We start from the raw sequence: 16,779 nt of genomic DNA, 5'->3' as shown, positions 1-16,779 counted from the left end.
GCGTACTGCACACCCTCAACAGGGTTGGCGCGGAGCACAGCGACGGTGGGGACGAAGTCGGCGGCGCATGCACGCAGCGAGTGGAACACGGCGGAGGTAGCGTACGCCGCCTGCGAGAGGAGCGCGGCGTCACAAGAAACCCCGGCGGAGTGCAGCACGCAGACGCAGCACGACATGTTGCTGCAGTCTTCCTTGTTTAGGGCCCTCCGTGCGCGGTGTCACTCACCCACTGACCGCCGCCACCACCAACACCACCACCACCTACGCTAACTTCGGAAGGGCCGGAAGAGCAGAGAAAGAATACCAATAATAATACTAACAGTACCACCACCACCACCACCACCGGCAGTAGCAGTAGCAGTAGCAGTGGCAACCAGAACAGTCAAGGTGGGAATAGAAAAATTTGCGGCACAAGAAATGTGTTGCAATTATTTCCTTTTTTTTCTGTTTTTCATTTTCTTCGCTTCGTTTTTGACAGGAAGCGGAACAAGCGCCCTCTCGGTGAAGGGCAGCACCGTTCGCGATGGGGACGCAAAAACATCGGCCGTCACAACATGCAGCAGGTGAGGCGAAGACCGAACAACACAAATGACAAGGACAAGAAAGGCAAGGAGAAACAACGGTGAGGGAACGTGCGATGCGTGGCACTACCTAAGGTTCTCCACACATTGACGGAGCGCTGTCTTGGCGCGCAGCAGCATCTTCCCGCGCATTTCGTCTAGCGGGCATATGTTGTCGTACTCCGACACCGCCTCGTCCATCTTCTCGACGCTCTCCTCCTGTATGGCCTCGATAACGGCCCTGATCAGCATATGCTCGCGCGTGAGCTCGTTGAACTGTGTGTCGAGTCCCTGGTACTCGTCGAAGCGCTCCTGCAGCACCGCCACGTCCTCCTGGATGCTGTCGCTCGTAAAGGTGGCGAGCTCCGCCAGTAGGGCAGTGAAGAAGAGCTTGCGTGCCCCGCCGCGCGAGACGCGGTCGTCGAGTGCGGCACGTGCGAGGCGGTCGTACACCTCGCGTGCGCCATCGTAGTCGCCGCAGCGCGCCTTCACGTCGGCCATCTTCAGCACCACCTCATCCGCCGTCACGCGAGACCCCTGCAGCTCGTAGAAGCGCGCGGCCTTCTCGAGCCACTGCATCGCCTCCTTCTCGTGTGCAATCTCGCCGAGGCTTATGCACGTCTTGGCCGCCTTGCTGTAGCGCTGCGCCTTCTCATGCAGCTCCGCCACCTGCGCGTACATCTGCACAGCCTTGCTGGTGTCGCCGCACTTGACGTAGGAGCGCGCTGCCTCCTCGAGGTCGGTGGCGACGTCCCACTCATTATTGCTCTTCTGCGACATGTCGGCGGCCCGTTTGTACGCATGGCCCGCCTTGGCGAATTCACCACACGCCTTGTACTGTGTGGCGGCCTGGGTGAACTTGTCGCGCGCCTTCTCGCTCTTGTCGCTGGAGAAGTTGAAGAGGGAGAACTTTGATAGCGACTTCTCGCCCTCCTCCATCAACTGGTCGCCGCGCTTCTCCATCAGCTGGTGAACTCGGTGTGGGCTAAATTTTGTAGCAACGTGCTGTCGCTACGACTGCATAGAACGGAGGCGCGAAGCAACGCCACCAGCAGCAGATAGAAAGAAAGCAAAGGGATATAAAGTGATACTGCTCAGGAACAGATGAATAGGAATAAGTCAATGAAAAACAGGCGGGGAGTTGTAGCACCCCACGTTCACCACCGCCGCCTCTTCCTCTGCAGCCAAAATTTTTGTTGTTGTTGTTGTGGATTCGATCACTCTTGAAACATTCAAGTGTATGATACATGTAGCAGCCGTCTGGCACAGTGCATTCCTCTCAGACAATGGAGCCACCCCGAGCCGAATGGAGCGTCGCAAGGGGAGGAGGGAAGAGTACTGGAGGGAAAAATAGCGTGAACGAAGGTGCATCGAAGAGAACTTGGCAGCATTAGTCACACAGGCCACACACATCGCACAAACATATCACACACAGAGACCTATATATTGCCATCCCCCTTCTCCCTCTTTCCATCTGCATCAGCATTTCTCACAAAACGCAGTCACTCCCTCTCTTCAAAAAGAATTAAGGGGCACAACATATTCCAGTTGATTGTGTAATGACAGCGTGTTTCTCACTTTGATTTTTTTTTTNTTTTTTTTCTCTCCCGTCTCTCTTCTTTCTTCAATCGTCTGCGCTTACGTCTTCGTTCTCACTCCCTTCCTCCTGGTGCCGGTGCTGCTGTTGCTGTCGACGTCGACGCCGTCCTCCTCGATGACATGAAAAGACTTCTTCTTCGTTTCTTCCTTCATTCTCGCCTTCTTTTGGTTTTCCCCCTCCTCACTGCTTCTTCATTTTTCGTAGTTCTTCGTTCATTTCCTCTTTTTCTTCTGCTGGCATGCTCTACCGCTTGCCTCCCCTTCACTTTTCAATCCCCGCCACCACTGCGCCCCCAACTCTCGCACTCTTGCTCCTGTCTTCTCCCGCCGCACGCCTGCAGCCGCCTCACTTTCTTCGCGGGGCCGCGAGCTGGCTGTTGAGCTGCTCCTTCAGCTCCCGCTTCCTGCGATGTGCGCGCTCCTCGCGCTCCCGCTTCGACAACAGCCGCTGCTCCATCTGTTGCCGTATCTCATCGTGCGACACCACCGGATCGCCGTCCCACTCCTCCACCACCTCAACGCCCTCGTCGCCGCCGAGGTGGGCGCTCGGCAGGCACGCCTGGCGCACAAGCCGCGCAGCGCTGATGTTCTGCCGCCCGGCCATGTGCATCACCGGAATGTACGGCGGCACTTCGTCCACCTCCGCCAACTCTTCCGGCTCCTCCGCCGGTGTGGTGGTGGCAGCGAGCGCAGCGACATCGGGGGAGGCGTCCTCTTTCACCGCCTCCTCCTTCTGCGACTCGGCCGTCAGCGTCAAGGCGTTGTCCTCCTCCTCCTCGGCGTTGACGTCATTGCTGTTGGCAGTGGTGTTGTTATCCGGTGCGGTGTTGACGCTTGCGGGAGCAATGGGGGCGGCGTCTTCCTTCTCGATGAAGGCAACTTTGTCATTTTGATGCGCCACTAACTCTGTCCGCATGAGCTCCTTACGGTGGTGGCGCTGATACGCGCACATAATCGTCATGGCGCGCTCCTCAATCAGGCCGAGAAAATGCAGGAGGTTCGACTCGGTGCACTGATCGGTGCCGCCGAGCAATGTCTTAGCCTCCTCTTTCGAGCATCCGATCTCGTTGAAAACTTCTTCCGTCACAGTGCGCACACTCGAAAGGACTCCCCGGTGCTGCTCTGCGGATGTAAGAAGCTGCTCTAACAGCCCCTCCGTCTCTGCGAGCTGGTCCTCGAGCTTCTTGATAAGGCGCCTCTGCCGCTCTTCGTTTTCGTGCTCTGCCGCAATGACAGCCTTCAGCGTGTGAATATCGCGCTGCATCTCCTCCCTGTTGGTAGTGAGTTCGTTGACATACTTGTACAGTGAGAAGTTGGCATCTCCGAGAGCCTCATAGCGTTTTGCCACTGTGTTTAGATCATCCTCCGAAAACTCCGAAAGCTGCATCAGAACGTCGTCAAGGTTCGGTTCTGCCTCCGTGACAGACTCATTACCGCTGTGTTCGGGGGCGTCATCTTGGGGAGACTCGTTTCCATCTTCAAGTGGGCCGCGTCGTTTGATGCCTGCGTCACCGCCGGTTGCCGTGGCGTTGGTGAGAGCGAAGCTGTCAGCGTCGTTTCCGAACTCGTATTCATTTGCTTCCAACTCGAGCTGCAACCGCTGCTGCTCCTCCCGCATTTCCCTGATCTCCACCATGGCCATGTCCATCTCCCGCACATCCGAAGCGTATTGCTGCTTCTGCTCTTCGATTGCTTTCTGCAGCTGCTCCACGTGCCGCAGATATGTGTCGCGCTCGTCGAGGTCTTTGTTCGACTGCTCAATGCGCTCCGACATGAGTTTCTTCTTGGCCCTAAGGTCGTCTTCCATTTTCTTGTACACACGCTGAAAGACGCGGCGCTCCTCTCTGATTATATCGATGTTGTCACGTAGCTCTTTGTTGTATGAGATAGAATCATTGAATTTCGTCAGCGCCTGATCCAGACGGTTTTCTAGGAGCTCTACCTGCCGCTGTACAGCTTCGGCGTTCTCCTTTTCAGCGTTCACACCACCCTTTAGTCGGCGGCTCTGCAGGAGATCGATACGGGCCATTTGATATTTCCGCGTCAGTTCGTTCCTCTTCATCTTTTCAAATTGATATCGCCGCTCCAGCGCATCCACTTCACCCTTAAGCGTCGCATACTTGTCGGCCTTGACGAAGTCATACGGCACGCCTGTCACGGACGCTATCTCCTTCTTGAGCTTCTCATTATCCGCGGCGAGTTGCCGAATGGCTTCCTGCTGTCGAATGCTTTCCCCCTGGGCGGCGATAATTCCTCCAGCCACCATCGAGCGCCGCATCTCAGCCTCCGCAGCTGCATTATTCGTGGCCATATGTGCGATTTCTTCTTCCCGTTGCTTCCCAATCTGCCAACTTGGCTTCTTGCAGTTGTTGTTTCCGTTTCCTCTGCGTGTGTGTGGGGAATCGCTAGCTATAGCGTCCACAGGTGGCCGCTATCTGCGCAGGTTAAACTTGAAAGAGAAGCGAAATGAAATACATGGGAAGAAGACAAAGGCACGCGTGGCAAGTCATATAGGGCATAGCAGGGTATTCAGAAGATAGCATGTATACAAACAGGCAGACAAAATGCAATCATCTCGTCACGTCCCGCGCCGCAAAAATGCGTTTCAACTTATATTTCTTCTTCTGATTCTTGTGGTGTTTCCCTTTTGATTTCTTCTTTCCTTGTATATATCTTCGTCTGTTTCATTATGCGCAGCGGCGAGCAGAATGGAGCAGAAATAAGACGGCGTGAAGGCCCCCATTAACACGCAGAGGGGTAAGGGGCACTACTCACCCAAGACGCGGGGTATAGAAAAAAAACTCTACACCCCACTATTCTCAGCACTTGGGCACTTCGTCTCACACGTCGCCGCCCCATCACGTTCATAACACAGGACGTACGCATCCTGTGTAAAGCGGTTCTCCTCCAGGGGCATGACACGCCCGTCATCGTAGTGGATCCATTGCTTTGCATTATCATTGTACGCCACCGCGGTGTAGTGTCCATGGTTCATAGTCCCAGAGTGATACATAACACCTCGCAGTGTGTACGTCGTGTTCTGCTCCGGCGATTCCGGATCAACGTACGGGGACACATCGAGCACATGTGAGAACGTCACCATAGTTGTGTTTTTACTCGCCTCCTGCATGCGTCCAACCTTGAAGCGCTTAAGTGAAATGACAAGACAGCGCGGTAGCAGGAACAGGCTCCGCTCCACCTTGCTGTCACGGGCCGCTTTACACTTGCCGCAATGTATGGCGTTATCGTCGCTGAGGATATCAGGCATAAAGGTACTCCGCAGACAATCCTCTATAGTCACCGAACCACAATTCTCGTTGATGTTGCTTATGCAGCTGTGTCCAAAGGGTGACATCATGCCGTTCATGTTGTGGCTCACCACGTTGTAAATACTACTCACCGGCTCCAAAAAGTACTCATCATACTCCAGCAAGATCCGAGCTTCACCGCTGAAGGCATCGATCGCCTTCATCCCTGTCCAGCCTCTTGCCTCAGTAACTGTGCTGCGGACGCTAATAGGATGCTCCATGGCGTGCTTACTGCTTTGGTAAAACACGCTGATGTGGCGCGAGACCCAGGTGTCACCCACCGCGTCTGCCTGTGGCCCAAGCGTTGATATCCACAGTTCATTCGCGCCGGTGCTTGTTGCGCGAAGAAACCGCTTGCCAAGTTCCCTGCACCGCCGCACAATATGGTGCTCCAACAACGACTGTCCGAGAGCCTCCTTGGTGGGGAGCCGCTCCACATGGCACAGGATGTGCTGCGTGTACCAATCTTCGCTTCTTGCCCTGAGATAGTACCACACATACGCATTCTCTCTTTTCTCCACCTCTTCCCTCTCTTCTTCTTTTTCAGCTTCCGTTGCCTCTTCACTCTCTCCTTCCTCCCCACTCTCTCCCTCTTCTGACTCCTTCTTCTGTTCCTGCTCATGTTCCTGCTGCTGCTGCTGCTCCTGTTCCTGCGCGCTGGCAGCTTCTTCTTTTAGTGCTTCCTCGGTCTCTGTCTGATCTGCGATAAGGGCACCTTGCAAAAAAATGCTTTCAGCCGGAAGCGGCCTGAGCGGGTCCATATGCAGAATGAGGCGATAGCCGTTCAACGTGGGCTTGGTCGTCTCGGCGTCGAAGTCAGGGGCCGTCGCGGTAGGAGCAGCTTCAGGAAGGTCTGCAGGAGCCGTGGGAGAACCTGCGGCGGGGGCGAAAGGAGTCGAGGCCAAAGCAGCAGTTGTAGACGTAGAAGTCGTAGCAATACCAGTTACAGCGGCGTCCATGGATAGAAGCCGCGCTTCGACCTCCCGCACGACATCATCCAGCGAAGCAGGGCTGGATGAGTCGCACAGCGCCCCAACACGTAGTTGCACCCGCCTCTCTGCTGGTGTCAGGATGTTTACCTCATAGACACGCTTCTTTGGTGGCGCGGCAACGGTGGCGGCGAGCGTCGGGTTGTTCTCGAACACAATTGTCGTCTCACCGCATGCAAGACATTCCAATCGTGTCTTAGATTGGTGAAAGAAGAGCTGTGGGATGAAACTGCGATTGTTGTGGAGGAAGTCCTTCCAGAACACCGCGGATAGTTCACGTGTAGGAATACTCTTGTCAGTATCAAGACGTTCCCGGTATTTTTTGTAAGCCACAGTGTTCATTTCGTCATGCATGCGGTCAAGGAGCACTTCAACGAACTCCATCGCGTCCTGCTGGTCACATGAGTCAAAGCGCTTCTCCACTTTCCCAAACATCATTTTCAGTCTGCGGGGTTCCACCACTTGGAGGTGGCCGGACCACAGCTTAAGCAAGAGGCCCACAAACTCTACCGTTATGGGGGAATTTGAGTATTCTGACAGCGGAAGGGAGAGAAGTTCACGCCGCATACTCCCAAAATTTGACAGACACTGCAACGCGCAGTTCATGTAGCATGTGTTGCCAATGTTCTTGAGTCCACAGACACCACATGCCTCTACAATGATTCGGCCAATCAAATGACCTTGGTGTAGCAGAAGTTGAAGGTCTGCAGCTTCTGATTTATTGCTGTTGTTCTCGTTGTCGGGTTCCAGCGGAGCGTCTAACCCAAGTTGTCTCATCACTTCCCCAAAAGTTATTGTACCTGAGTGCGCAAGACGGTAAACTTCGCTTAGCTTCTCACCCCGTGTGTGTGTGACACATGCACTGACAACATGATCACTGCACAGCGCAGCCCACCACATCTCTTCATCCATGTCGCCGCCTTTGCAATCACGCACCAACTTGTTCAGCGCTCGCCGCATTACTTCCGCTATGCTGGCGCGGTACAGAACACTCTCCAGAAGCACAGGTTGCTGCTCGTTGACTCCCTCAAACACAACTGCGATACATGCACGCCGTGGCCGCAGGCTCTCTTCAATGAGTTGCCGCATCCTAAACACACCCCTTACCAAGTACTTTGGGCCGCCGCCAAACAGCGACCAAAACAAGTCAAAGAGCTCCTCTGGAATGATGTCTGCCTCATCGTTCTCTTCCCGCACTACTTGTTTAACAGGAAAACCCACCGTCAACTCCGTCAGTGAGAGAGTGTCGAAGGGGCCCGGGGTCGGAACTGGTGAATTTGAACCCTCATCCTTTTCTCCATCTTCTTTCCCTTCTTCAGTTTCTTTACTCTCACTGTCGCAAAGCCAGTGCAGAAGCTCGTGTATCCACTTCACAGGGAAGAGTGCACCCTTCGCCACACCGTCGCCTTTGTCCAACAGGTTCACCCGTGTCGCCATTGAGTAAACCTGGAAAGCCACTTCTGTTTTATCCACGTAGGTATTCTCCAGCCATAGTAGTTGCAGCTGTCGCCGTGCCGTCGCGGCGTAGCTCAAGTACGGAAAGAATGAGGAAAACCAAGATTCAAAGTCGTGTAGAAGAAGCGCATTCAGTTCCTCTATCGATGTTGCCATGTTACTTGTGGCTGAGTGTTTTTGTTTCTCCAAGGAGCTCTGTACCCATCGGTTATTGATGCCTTTAAGAAGAATTTCCACCTCTGAGGCATTGCGCCTTCGGTATGTGCAGGGTTGATAACAATACTTCTGCACAATGTTATCAATCCAGACGCTCAACGACTGCGTGAAGCTCCTCCTCGCAGCGCAAAATTCAATACCACTGTGGCCGTCTGGTATCGAAAACGTCCCCGACTCTCCCTCGGCGACAGCTGCCAAGACTGCGCCAACATACTCATGCACGCCAGAGAACCACTTGAGGTCAAAAGTTGCCACACCATCCTTAAATGGCACCACTTCGTGACGGGTCGTCGCGACGCACCTCGCCAGGCCGGACAAGTCAAACGCGCTCTCTATCTGATTTAGCACTGCTTGAACATAGATCTCTGTCGGCGTCAGTGTGACGACAGGAGGGAGAGGAGCATCGAGGGGTGCGGCGGCAGGTGATGGGTCGTGCGTACCGTTGCCTAAAGATGTAGCAGGGGACGAGAAAAGGGAGTCACTGGTGGTGTCCGCCGGCGGCTTCGCGACACGTATGAAGGGGGGCTCCTCCTCAAAGGATTCCTCCAATACTACCCTTGTCGTTGTGCCGTCGTCGTCATCTTCCTCCGAGTTCTTTGAGACGCTGATATTAAGCTGCTGCTGCATGACTGTTGATGAGTGTTGTGTGATGCCGGCACAGGGCCTCCGTAGTAGATTCGTGAGGTGGATGTGGCGGCGAAACACAAAGGGAGTGAAGATGAGCCTCGCCTCGATACGTGGTGGTTTATCTGGTGGAAAGTCGGCGTTGAGAATACCAAGTATCCCTACCCCTTGATGCGATTTTGCACAGGCTAAGTAATTTTTCTTTCCTTTCTCCTTTTACTCAGATGTGGCGGCCCTTCTTTTTATATAACACTTTTCACCCCTTCTTTTAAGAAGACTTAGGGCAACACCTCTTTCGTGGAGGGGATTACTCCTACGTGTACGGCAGCAGAAATGTGCGCCCGCACCAACAAAGAGAAGGCAGACCTCTGAGGCGATGTACTTGGCTGCTGTGACCCTGTAGGTGAAGCAGCAGCAACAATGACAATAAAATATTTATAGTGTTGTGCTTCCTGTGTATCGTAAAGCTCCCCTCAGTCGTGGTAGGCTCCATATCACGAGCAGGTGTAATCAATACGGAAAGAAACACAAAAACAAGGAGGAAAAAAAGGTGCGGAAAGAACATCAGATGTCGGATGAAACATGTAGTACACAAATTAGGTGCGTGTGCACACGAAGACACACACACAAAAAAAAAAACACAGAATGTCAACAAAGCAACCCGTGCGCGCCCAGGCTTCGTTACCTTCATTTCTAGAACCTCCTTCATTAATCAGTTGCGCGTCTCACCGCTTTGCGCCCTGCTCGGGAAACGTCATGCACACTGGTGGGGAGGAGCTCCGCATCGCCTTCATCTGCGGCACTCACCTCGCGCACAACAAAAAGCACAGCCAGCAGACCAACCATGAGAATCATCAGCGCCGTGATTGTGTCGGATGACGTCTGTGTGCCAACAACAAAACCGTAGATCCCTTGTTTTGTAACAACGATAATATCGTTGATACCGTCACCGTTAAAGTCCTGCACAATGATAGGGGCCACAGGTGGGAACTCCAGCTCTACCGTTCGCAATACACGGCCGTTCTTTGCGCTCAGCACGCTCATGTATTTCTCCCCTACTGCAACAATGAATGGATCTGTCTTGTGGTACCGCCCCATTCCACCAACGTGGTCAACGGTGTCGTCGTTGCTTTGGTAAAAGCTATAGGCCGCAAGGTGTGGAAACACCACGGTGCGGTGCTCGCGCTCGCGCCGCGAGAGGCCCGCCATACCGACCTCCGCCTCTTGTGCCTCGCGGAGGCCGGGGAAAAAAGAGTCGGTCTGTGCGCGCCAAATAACGCGACGACGCGAGGGATCAACGCAGGTGACAAGGCCTGTGTCTATCATGAACACTGCGTGTCTTTCAACTTGAAACAGGTCTCGCCCCTTCGTTGTGTGTAGTTGCACCACAAGCGGTGTCACACTTCGGGTGTTCTTTGAAACAACGTTGTGGCTCCCGATCAGCTCAAGGGTATTGAGTGCGTGTGGTGCCTCCTCTTCCCGCACATCACCGTCAATAAAGTGGTGGATAAGAACAAGACGGCCAAGGAGGCCCTCCGTGTCACAGATAGTCGCGTTGAAAAGGTGATCCTCCGCGACTGGAGCCCCAGCGTGAATCACACCGAGACAGTCATCTATGAGATCCACACCGTGTCGGGAATGCATTTGCGTCCGTGGGCCAATCTGTGTCCCAATAGCGTCGATTTGGAAGTCGTCATTAATGTCGTGGTAGTAGACACCTGAAGACTTCAGCGGGGCCACACGTGTTATGACGTTGCCAGTATACAGGTGGAGGACATCAATACCGTTTTTGCCGTGAAACACCACCGCGTTCGCGTTCCGCCGGGGAGTCTTCTCGGTAGGAGTTGCCGCTTTGCTGCGCAGGTTCATCACGCCGAGCCTTTCGCCAAGTGCACCGTAGTCCTCTTTGTTCATACGGATAATGCGGTCCTTGTACTTAACCACCACTCTGTTCCCCGCCCGGAAGTTGCGCTTCTTGCGGTTCTTTGCATGGAAGAAGACATGTGGCTGGAGGTGCTCGTCCCATGGGTGGGCGTAGCGGTGCGGAAGAACTGTAATGACGGCCTCGCGAAAATATGTCCAGGGCTTTTCATACATGCGGTATGGATTCTGCACCGTCGGCCTCTTCAAGAGCGCCGTGCTGTTGGGAAGGAGCCGCTCCACGTCGGTTTCTCCATTTGTGCCTAGTACCTCCTCAACAGAATTCTCAGCGTCAGATGTATAGCGCCACCGTACCTGCCCATCGGCACCGTTGAAGGCTGCAAACATCATCAACTCTGTCTCATTCGGACCGATGACACGTATCGCCACAATAACAGTGCCCTCATCCTGCTCGTAGACACGCTCCGGGACGACGCTAACAGATGCGTGATACGTCTCGGTCCACGTGTTAGTCAAAGGAACAGCCCACATCTCCGATAGGTCCTCAGGGGAGAGCCGATGCACCCTAAAGTCGTCCGTGATCACGACAATTGCGTGGGTGTCACTCGTTTTAGTGAGTTTTCCTGTGCCAATAGCAACAACACGGGAGTAGAACACCTTCTGAAGGTTTGGAGCGATTGAAACATATACGTTCTCGGAGTTGCCTCGTGCCAAGTGTGTCTTGAACAACTCCAAGTACCCGTAAAAAGTGCTTGCGAGTAGAACTGGATTACCATCTCCCATCAGGTCGAGCACCACAGGCTTGCTCATCACATAGCGCTGAATCTCAAAGTCGCTAACAGGGATCTTGAAGCCCCGCCATACGGCGAGGCCACCTTCCTGGTACCATCCAAAGATGCAGAAGATTATGGCGACGCCTACTATCAAAATGTCGCGAAGACGCATTTTTTTTCGCTTACGAAACCGATTGTGTACCCCTTGTCGGTCAACGGTTAAGATTTTTTTGCTAGCTCTCAATCCTTAATGGCTAAAACAGAGAGAAAAAAACCACCCTGTTTTATATACACGCACAGAAGCAGCATAAGAGCAACCCGCAACAACTGCCGCCCCACACGAACACTCATTTAGTGAAAAATACCCAGTATTGTGTCATGGCCTCACCTGCCAAATTTCTTTCTCTCGCCACATCGCCAGCGAAAGGCACCATGATAGTAGTTGCGGTGTCATCGCTGTACTGATGCTGCTTAGTTTGCAGAGGTCTCGCACCGCACTTTGGCCGCCAGCATGCATTTCATGACACTCAAGGGGCTGGTTGGTACGTGCTGGACAAGAATGGGGGCGCACTCGGGCATTTTTCAGTCTGCTCAGAAGAGAGTGGCTCTCGGCCAGTTTTTGAGTCACACTTGCGTCTCCCAGCACCTTCGTTGCGATCCCTTCGCAACGAATAGGCTCACTGTGTTCCTGGTTACTGGGAAGAGTGACACTCCCATCCACGCACCACTCCTTCTCTCGCCTCGACGGCACACGTGGCACCCTCTTCTTCAGACAGGCACACTGTAAGTCCATATCCCTCATAAGGTCGCTTTAATATTGCAGCGAAAGCCCGTGTGAAGGCCGTGCTCCACACAGAAAATAGACAAGGGTAAAGACTGCCGATAATGTTGCTACTGCTGCAGAGTCGTAGCGCATCTCAAGAAGTGCCCTCGTTTACTCTCAAGTTAGCCAAACCTCTCCTTCATTTCCAGGCCCTGCTGGCATGTTGGTGCAATTCTGTTCGCTGAGAGCATCATATATCATTGACAGCATGTTTCTCTTGCTTTATCTGCCGCCCAGAGCCTCCTTTGGCTTATCACACTTCTGGCCCGCTCACCGCTGCTAAGAGTGCTGATCACCCGATACGTCACTGTTACTTTTGTCACAAATACTTGGAGCGAAACGCGAGAACGACCTCCAGAGAACATCGCTTGAATGGGCAGCAGACGGCACATTCAACTGCACTTCGAATATATATATATATACATATATACCTGCGAATCCCAAGGATTCTTCCTTCATCCCCAAGGGGAAAAGAAATCCTTGGTGCCTCTCTTGCGAAAAGCAGCCTTACAGCATGCGCGACTGCATGGAAATGCGCCACCGAAAGCCTCTGGAAGAGACACTCGCAGCACCCGTGGAGAATATGACCTCATAGCGCTGAGAAAGAGGGGAAGCAAAGAAAAAGGGATCCAGAAACGGATAGCAATTCTTTTCAGATATAAGAAATTTTGTGTTTCTGCGGTGAGAGAGCTCTATTTTCTTTCTGTCGGGCGCACTTTTCGGGAACATGTCTATTTTGCAATGAAGCACAACGAAGACTCGATGTAAGAAGAAGGAAAGCAACAAAAAAAAAACAAAAAAAAACAAAGAAAACATGCTTCTAGGGATGCACCTTGACGTACCCGTTAGACTTAGTGATTCCTTTCCGGTGTATTGCCGCCTTTGTAGTGTCAGGGAAGAAAGGAGTCAACGCGATCTCAATGGTGTCCGCAACCAATGCCGGTAGAAGACGATCCGCCGCACCAGGGGCACCGTTTATCTCCAGGAGCCAAACCCGCAACATCTCATCAATCAAAAAGTCGTAACCGAAGATCTGAAAGCACGGCGTGGATGGCGGAGACCTTCCATTGGGAATGGATCCCCGTGCCGCGAGAAGCGTTTCCACAACAATGTGATAAATTTGTGGCAGCACGGTGTTCTTCAACGACGGCTCTAATTCCGGGTTGGCGCCTTCATGCTGGATTCCCTTTGACCTCATGCGCTTGCCTTTGTAGCGCACCACAGAGTCGAGGTGCTCCCTCCAAAGTTCATTGCCCTCCTCGAATGCCGAGAACCCCTCACCCTCTACCTGAACACAATGATTTGTTATATGTGCCAATCGCCCTTCAACGGTTCTCGTTGTGGCGCTCTCCGTACTGTACTCTACGCTACTCATACGCATCACCAGTTGCTCATGAACATATATTTCGTACCGCCCCGCGCAAAGGAGTATCCAGCACCGAATGTCAAACTTTCGGCGGTGGTACAAAAGAGGGCGGTCAATATACATCTGCACCACCCACATGTATGAATCTTTTTGTTCATCCACATAGTTAAGCATCCGCTTTACCCCAGTGGCGTCGTTGCGAAAGATCTCCACATTTTCCCCGTGGCATCCCGAAGAGCTTTTTGCGATCCAAAGAGTGCCGAGATTATACTTGTGCCGCAGCACCCGGAGGAGCAGCCCCCGCTCGTCACTCTTTGGCTTTCTTGGCGTCAGTCGGAAAGTCATTGGTAAGTAGACGCCTAACTCCTCCCATGATTGTGAATAATAGGCGAGGAGTGTGGACACCATGCTTCCTTTGAGGGTAATGCATCGTAGGCCCTCTACACAGTTAACTACAAGAGTTTCATCATTTTGGTCCGATGACACTAGGCTATTTATATTTATCAAGCGGTGCTTTGCTAGTTTATTAAGTTGAAACCGACGCGATGTGACGAACCGCTCGGCTGGAACCTTTTCGCCAAGGACGAGGGCGACATTCTCAAGTCTCAATGGATGACCCGTAGAGGCCACAAGCAACTCGCCACGGTCACGTGCCTCTTTGACGAATACACTCTCCCACAAGCCTGTAGATTCCAACTGCCGCGCCATCTCCTCATAGAGGGAACCAATCTTCCGCATCACCGCGAAGAAGCGTGGGCCGTTGCCGAGAATCCGATCTGAACTGGCAGCGTGGGCGGCGTATACATCTCGAGATGGCACCAACAGCGAGCGCAAGGGAGAAACTGCCCTGTTCCTCCGCATTTGTATGGATGCCCCCACATCAACGCGCTTCCGTTGGGTGGTGTTCGGCGTCGATGGCATGCTGGTGGTCACACGCAATGCCTCGGAGGTCAGCGGCCTCGACACAGTCGGGCGCTGTGTCATTTCTAAAAGAGCACTGAGAGAATTATCAAGCCCTTTTTTACGCCACTAAACGGAAACTGTCAGTCCCTAAGCAGTTTTCGCGCAACCAAAAAAAGAAGGGGGAAAAGGTTACGTCGTGTTGTTCTTTTCTTCTTTTTTTTTTTGCTTCCTTGAAGAAGAAGAGACGCTTCACACAGGATCTTCTTCATTAAGCAAGTACCTTGTGTACGGCAGCTCTGTGCAGAGAGAGGGTGTTGAGCAGATCCCAGTGCCGCATCGCCTCACCCCGCCCCCGCTGTTCTAGAACGCGCTCCTTCACCCGCAACCCCAACTGCATTGTCCACAAACGCATTTCTTTCGTTTGCACGCAAACACTTTCCTCTTGAAAGCCCAGGAGAGTAGGTGAGAGCACGTTGTCTACATTGTACATTTACAAAAATGGGGCTCACAACAGCTCAAAGAAAGAAAGAAAAAATCATTCCGAGAATACAGTTTCAGAGGGTGGTGCCCTGAGGTCGTGTGTACACCGTCGCCATCCCGATAACGCGGACAGGGTCAGTTGTGAATTGTGAGTTGTACAGCTTTTGTCCCCCAGCAGAGGCCGATGATTTCTTCCGTGACGGGAAAGAGAGTGGCTGCGAGCCCACCTTGGTTTCAAAGCCAGACATGAGGCACTCGCTCACCGACACCCAGAGCGGCGTACTACGTTTCAGGGACGACAAGTACTCCTGTCTCTGCTTGCCCAAAACAGGGCGCCATTTAGAGTCCAGCATGAAGTGTGCCGACTTACTCTTCTTTGGGAAGATCTGAAGTACCTCCTCAGGGTTGACGAAATCGTCCAAGTTGTAGAATTCTTCAACGGGCTCCTCACCAATATCCTCCTCAGCCCCAGCACCAATCATGACATATCGGTTGAGATACTTCTTTTCGATGCCGACGCCCATACGTCTGGCCCCGACCGGCGTCACCCAAATAGGACTAGAAAGCTTATGTTTAAGAGCAAAGTTGCGCAATTTAACTTCGTCTCGCCGGCCGATAAGTTTGCCATTCAAAATGGCAACAGAACGCACTGCAGGAACAGCCAAGTAGGGCTTTGTCACACACACTGCGTTATAGTACCGCCGAAGTGTGGCATCTTCTGCAAAGAACGCCACTCCCGGGGCATCGTTTTTGTTGCCTTCATCCGGAGATACAAAATTCTGAACAACGAGTGCACCACTCTCCCTGGTAACAGTATCGCTTCCGTCGTCCTGTGATAGTTTGGCCTCCGGCAGATTCATACCCAAGGGTTTCAACATCCGTTGGCATGCGTCCGCAAATTTGGCGTATTTAATCTTCTGCAGCCCCAAATCCCTGATGTTCACAAAGTGATACGGGTATTTGGGGTCATTCACCGCTGCCATTTGCTTTACAAGTACTCGTGACCGCATCACTTCCCAGCCATTAACGTTATAAAGGAAGTACAAATCATATCCAAAGGCATCAGGATGGGCGTCACGCAGCTCCTTGAGCAACTCCCGCTGTGCATCATTTGGAATCTGCGACAAAGAAACAATCAAACCCGTCATATTGGGAGCTAGCACACCCTCCTTTTCTCTCCCTTTACGTACCTCCAGATTCAGATGTTTGAGCTGTTTTTCTCCAATCCACATTGGTGATATGTATCCACGCATGATGCCTACAGCTAAAAGGATGTCGTGCGCCGGCTGGCCAAGTCTCTTTCCCGTCACCGCGTTCAATGCCACACCCTTTTGAGGTTCCCCTTTGTATGGATCGTCGAGCTGTTCAGCACTGAACACTGAAATGGAACTCTGCTTTCGAATATCGATTGCATATTTTGCATCCACCTTTACACCGAGCTCGTGTGCGATGGAAGTGTCGATGTACAGCGCGCGATCCTCCTCCCTCTCGTTCAGGAGCCGCAGGAGTCGCTCTGCGGTAACAGCCTTCCATTTCATACGAGTCGACAAAATGCCCACACCGGAGCCAAAGAAAGGTGGATGCTCATCCATGATGCGCTTTTGGACATTCTTTGGCAGCACAGTAAAAGGAATGACCTTCTCCACATTGAGGTGAATCATTGTCGGGGCTTCACCGGGCAGCACCACCGCATTACACGTACGACGCGACTGTGGCAGCGTCAGCCAGTACCTCTTCACGTAGTGCCGCTGTCTCGACACTCCGCGAAGGATGGATTGGCATTGTGGTGAAAAAGGCGCATT

The 16,779-nt window shown here is 52.8% G+C and overlaps 7 protein-coding genes across 7 annotated transcripts; all 7 read right to left on the bottom strand.

Moving 5' to 3' along the window:
* Positions 1–647: 647 nt before the first annotated feature.
* DQ04_03531060 (putative SNAP protein) lies at positions 648–1,523 on the bottom strand (the record flags this gene model as incomplete). Its single annotated transcript, XM_009312905.1, has 1 exon — positions 648–1,523. The coding sequence occupies one exon, from the start codon at positions 1,521–1,523 to the stop codon at positions 648–650; it is 876 nt and encodes a 291-aa protein (XP_009311180.1).
* A 982-nt stretch (positions 1,524–2,505) lies between these two features.
* DQ04_03531050 (putative outer dynein arm docking complex) lies at positions 2,506–4,470 on the bottom strand (the record flags this gene model as incomplete). Its single annotated transcript, XM_009312904.1, has 1 exon — positions 2,506–4,470. The coding sequence occupies one exon, from the start codon at positions 4,468–4,470 to the stop codon at positions 2,506–2,508; it is 1,965 nt and encodes a 654-aa protein (XP_009311179.1).
* Positions 4,471–4,962: 492 nt separating this feature from the next.
* DQ04_03531040 (ubiquitin hydrolase) lies at positions 4,963–8,754 on the bottom strand (the record flags this gene model as incomplete). The annotated part of the gene is made up of 1 exon (XM_009312903.1): positions 4,963–8,754. The coding sequence occupies one exon, from the start codon at positions 8,752–8,754 to the stop codon at positions 4,963–4,965; it is 3,792 nt and encodes a 1,263-aa protein (XP_009311178.1).
* A 705-nt stretch (positions 8,755–9,459) lies between these two features.
* DQ04_03531030 (putative intergrin alpha chain protein) lies at positions 9,460–11,577 on the bottom strand (the record flags this gene model as incomplete). The annotated part of the gene is made up of 1 exon (XM_009312902.1): positions 9,460–11,577. The coding sequence occupies one exon, from the start codon at positions 11,575–11,577 to the stop codon at positions 9,460–9,462; it is 2,118 nt and encodes a 705-aa protein (XP_009311177.1).
* A 204-nt stretch (positions 11,578–11,781) lies between these two features.
* Positions 11,782–12,207, bottom strand: DQ04_03531020 (hypothetical protein; the record flags this gene model as incomplete). Its single annotated transcript, XM_009312901.1, has 1 exon — positions 11,782–12,207. One exon carries the CDS (start codon positions 12,205–12,207, stop codon positions 11,782–11,784), a length of 426 nt encoding a protein of 141 aa, XP_009311176.1.
* An 841-nt stretch (positions 12,208–13,048) lies between these two features.
* DQ04_03531010 (tubulin---tyrosine ligase) lies at positions 13,049–14,578 on the bottom strand (the record flags this gene model as incomplete). Its single annotated transcript, XM_009312900.1, has 1 exon — positions 13,049–14,578. The coding sequence occupies one exon, from the start codon at positions 14,576–14,578 to the stop codon at positions 13,049–13,051; it is 1,530 nt and encodes a 509-aa protein (XP_009311175.1).
* Positions 14,579–15,051: 473 nt separating this feature from the next.
* Positions 15,052–16,638, bottom strand: DQ04_03531000 (hypothetical protein; the record flags this gene model as incomplete). The annotated part of the gene is made up of 1 exon (XM_009312899.1): positions 15,052–16,638. The coding sequence occupies one exon, from the start codon at positions 16,636–16,638 to the stop codon at positions 15,052–15,054; it is 1,587 nt and encodes a 528-aa protein (XP_009311174.1).
* Positions 16,639–16,779: the final 141 nt, after the last annotated feature.

This window comes from Trypanosoma grayi (assembly GCF_000691245.1).
Source record: "Trypanosoma grayi strain ANR4 Tgr_353_V1, whole genome shotgun sequence".
In the NCBI taxonomy this organism is placed as follows: Eukaryota; Euglenozoa; class Kinetoplastea; order Trypanosomatida; family Trypanosomatidae; genus Trypanosoma; species Trypanosoma grayi.
Note: the sequence above shows the minus strand (reverse complement) of the source record. Positions and strands in the feature narration are given on the sequence as shown.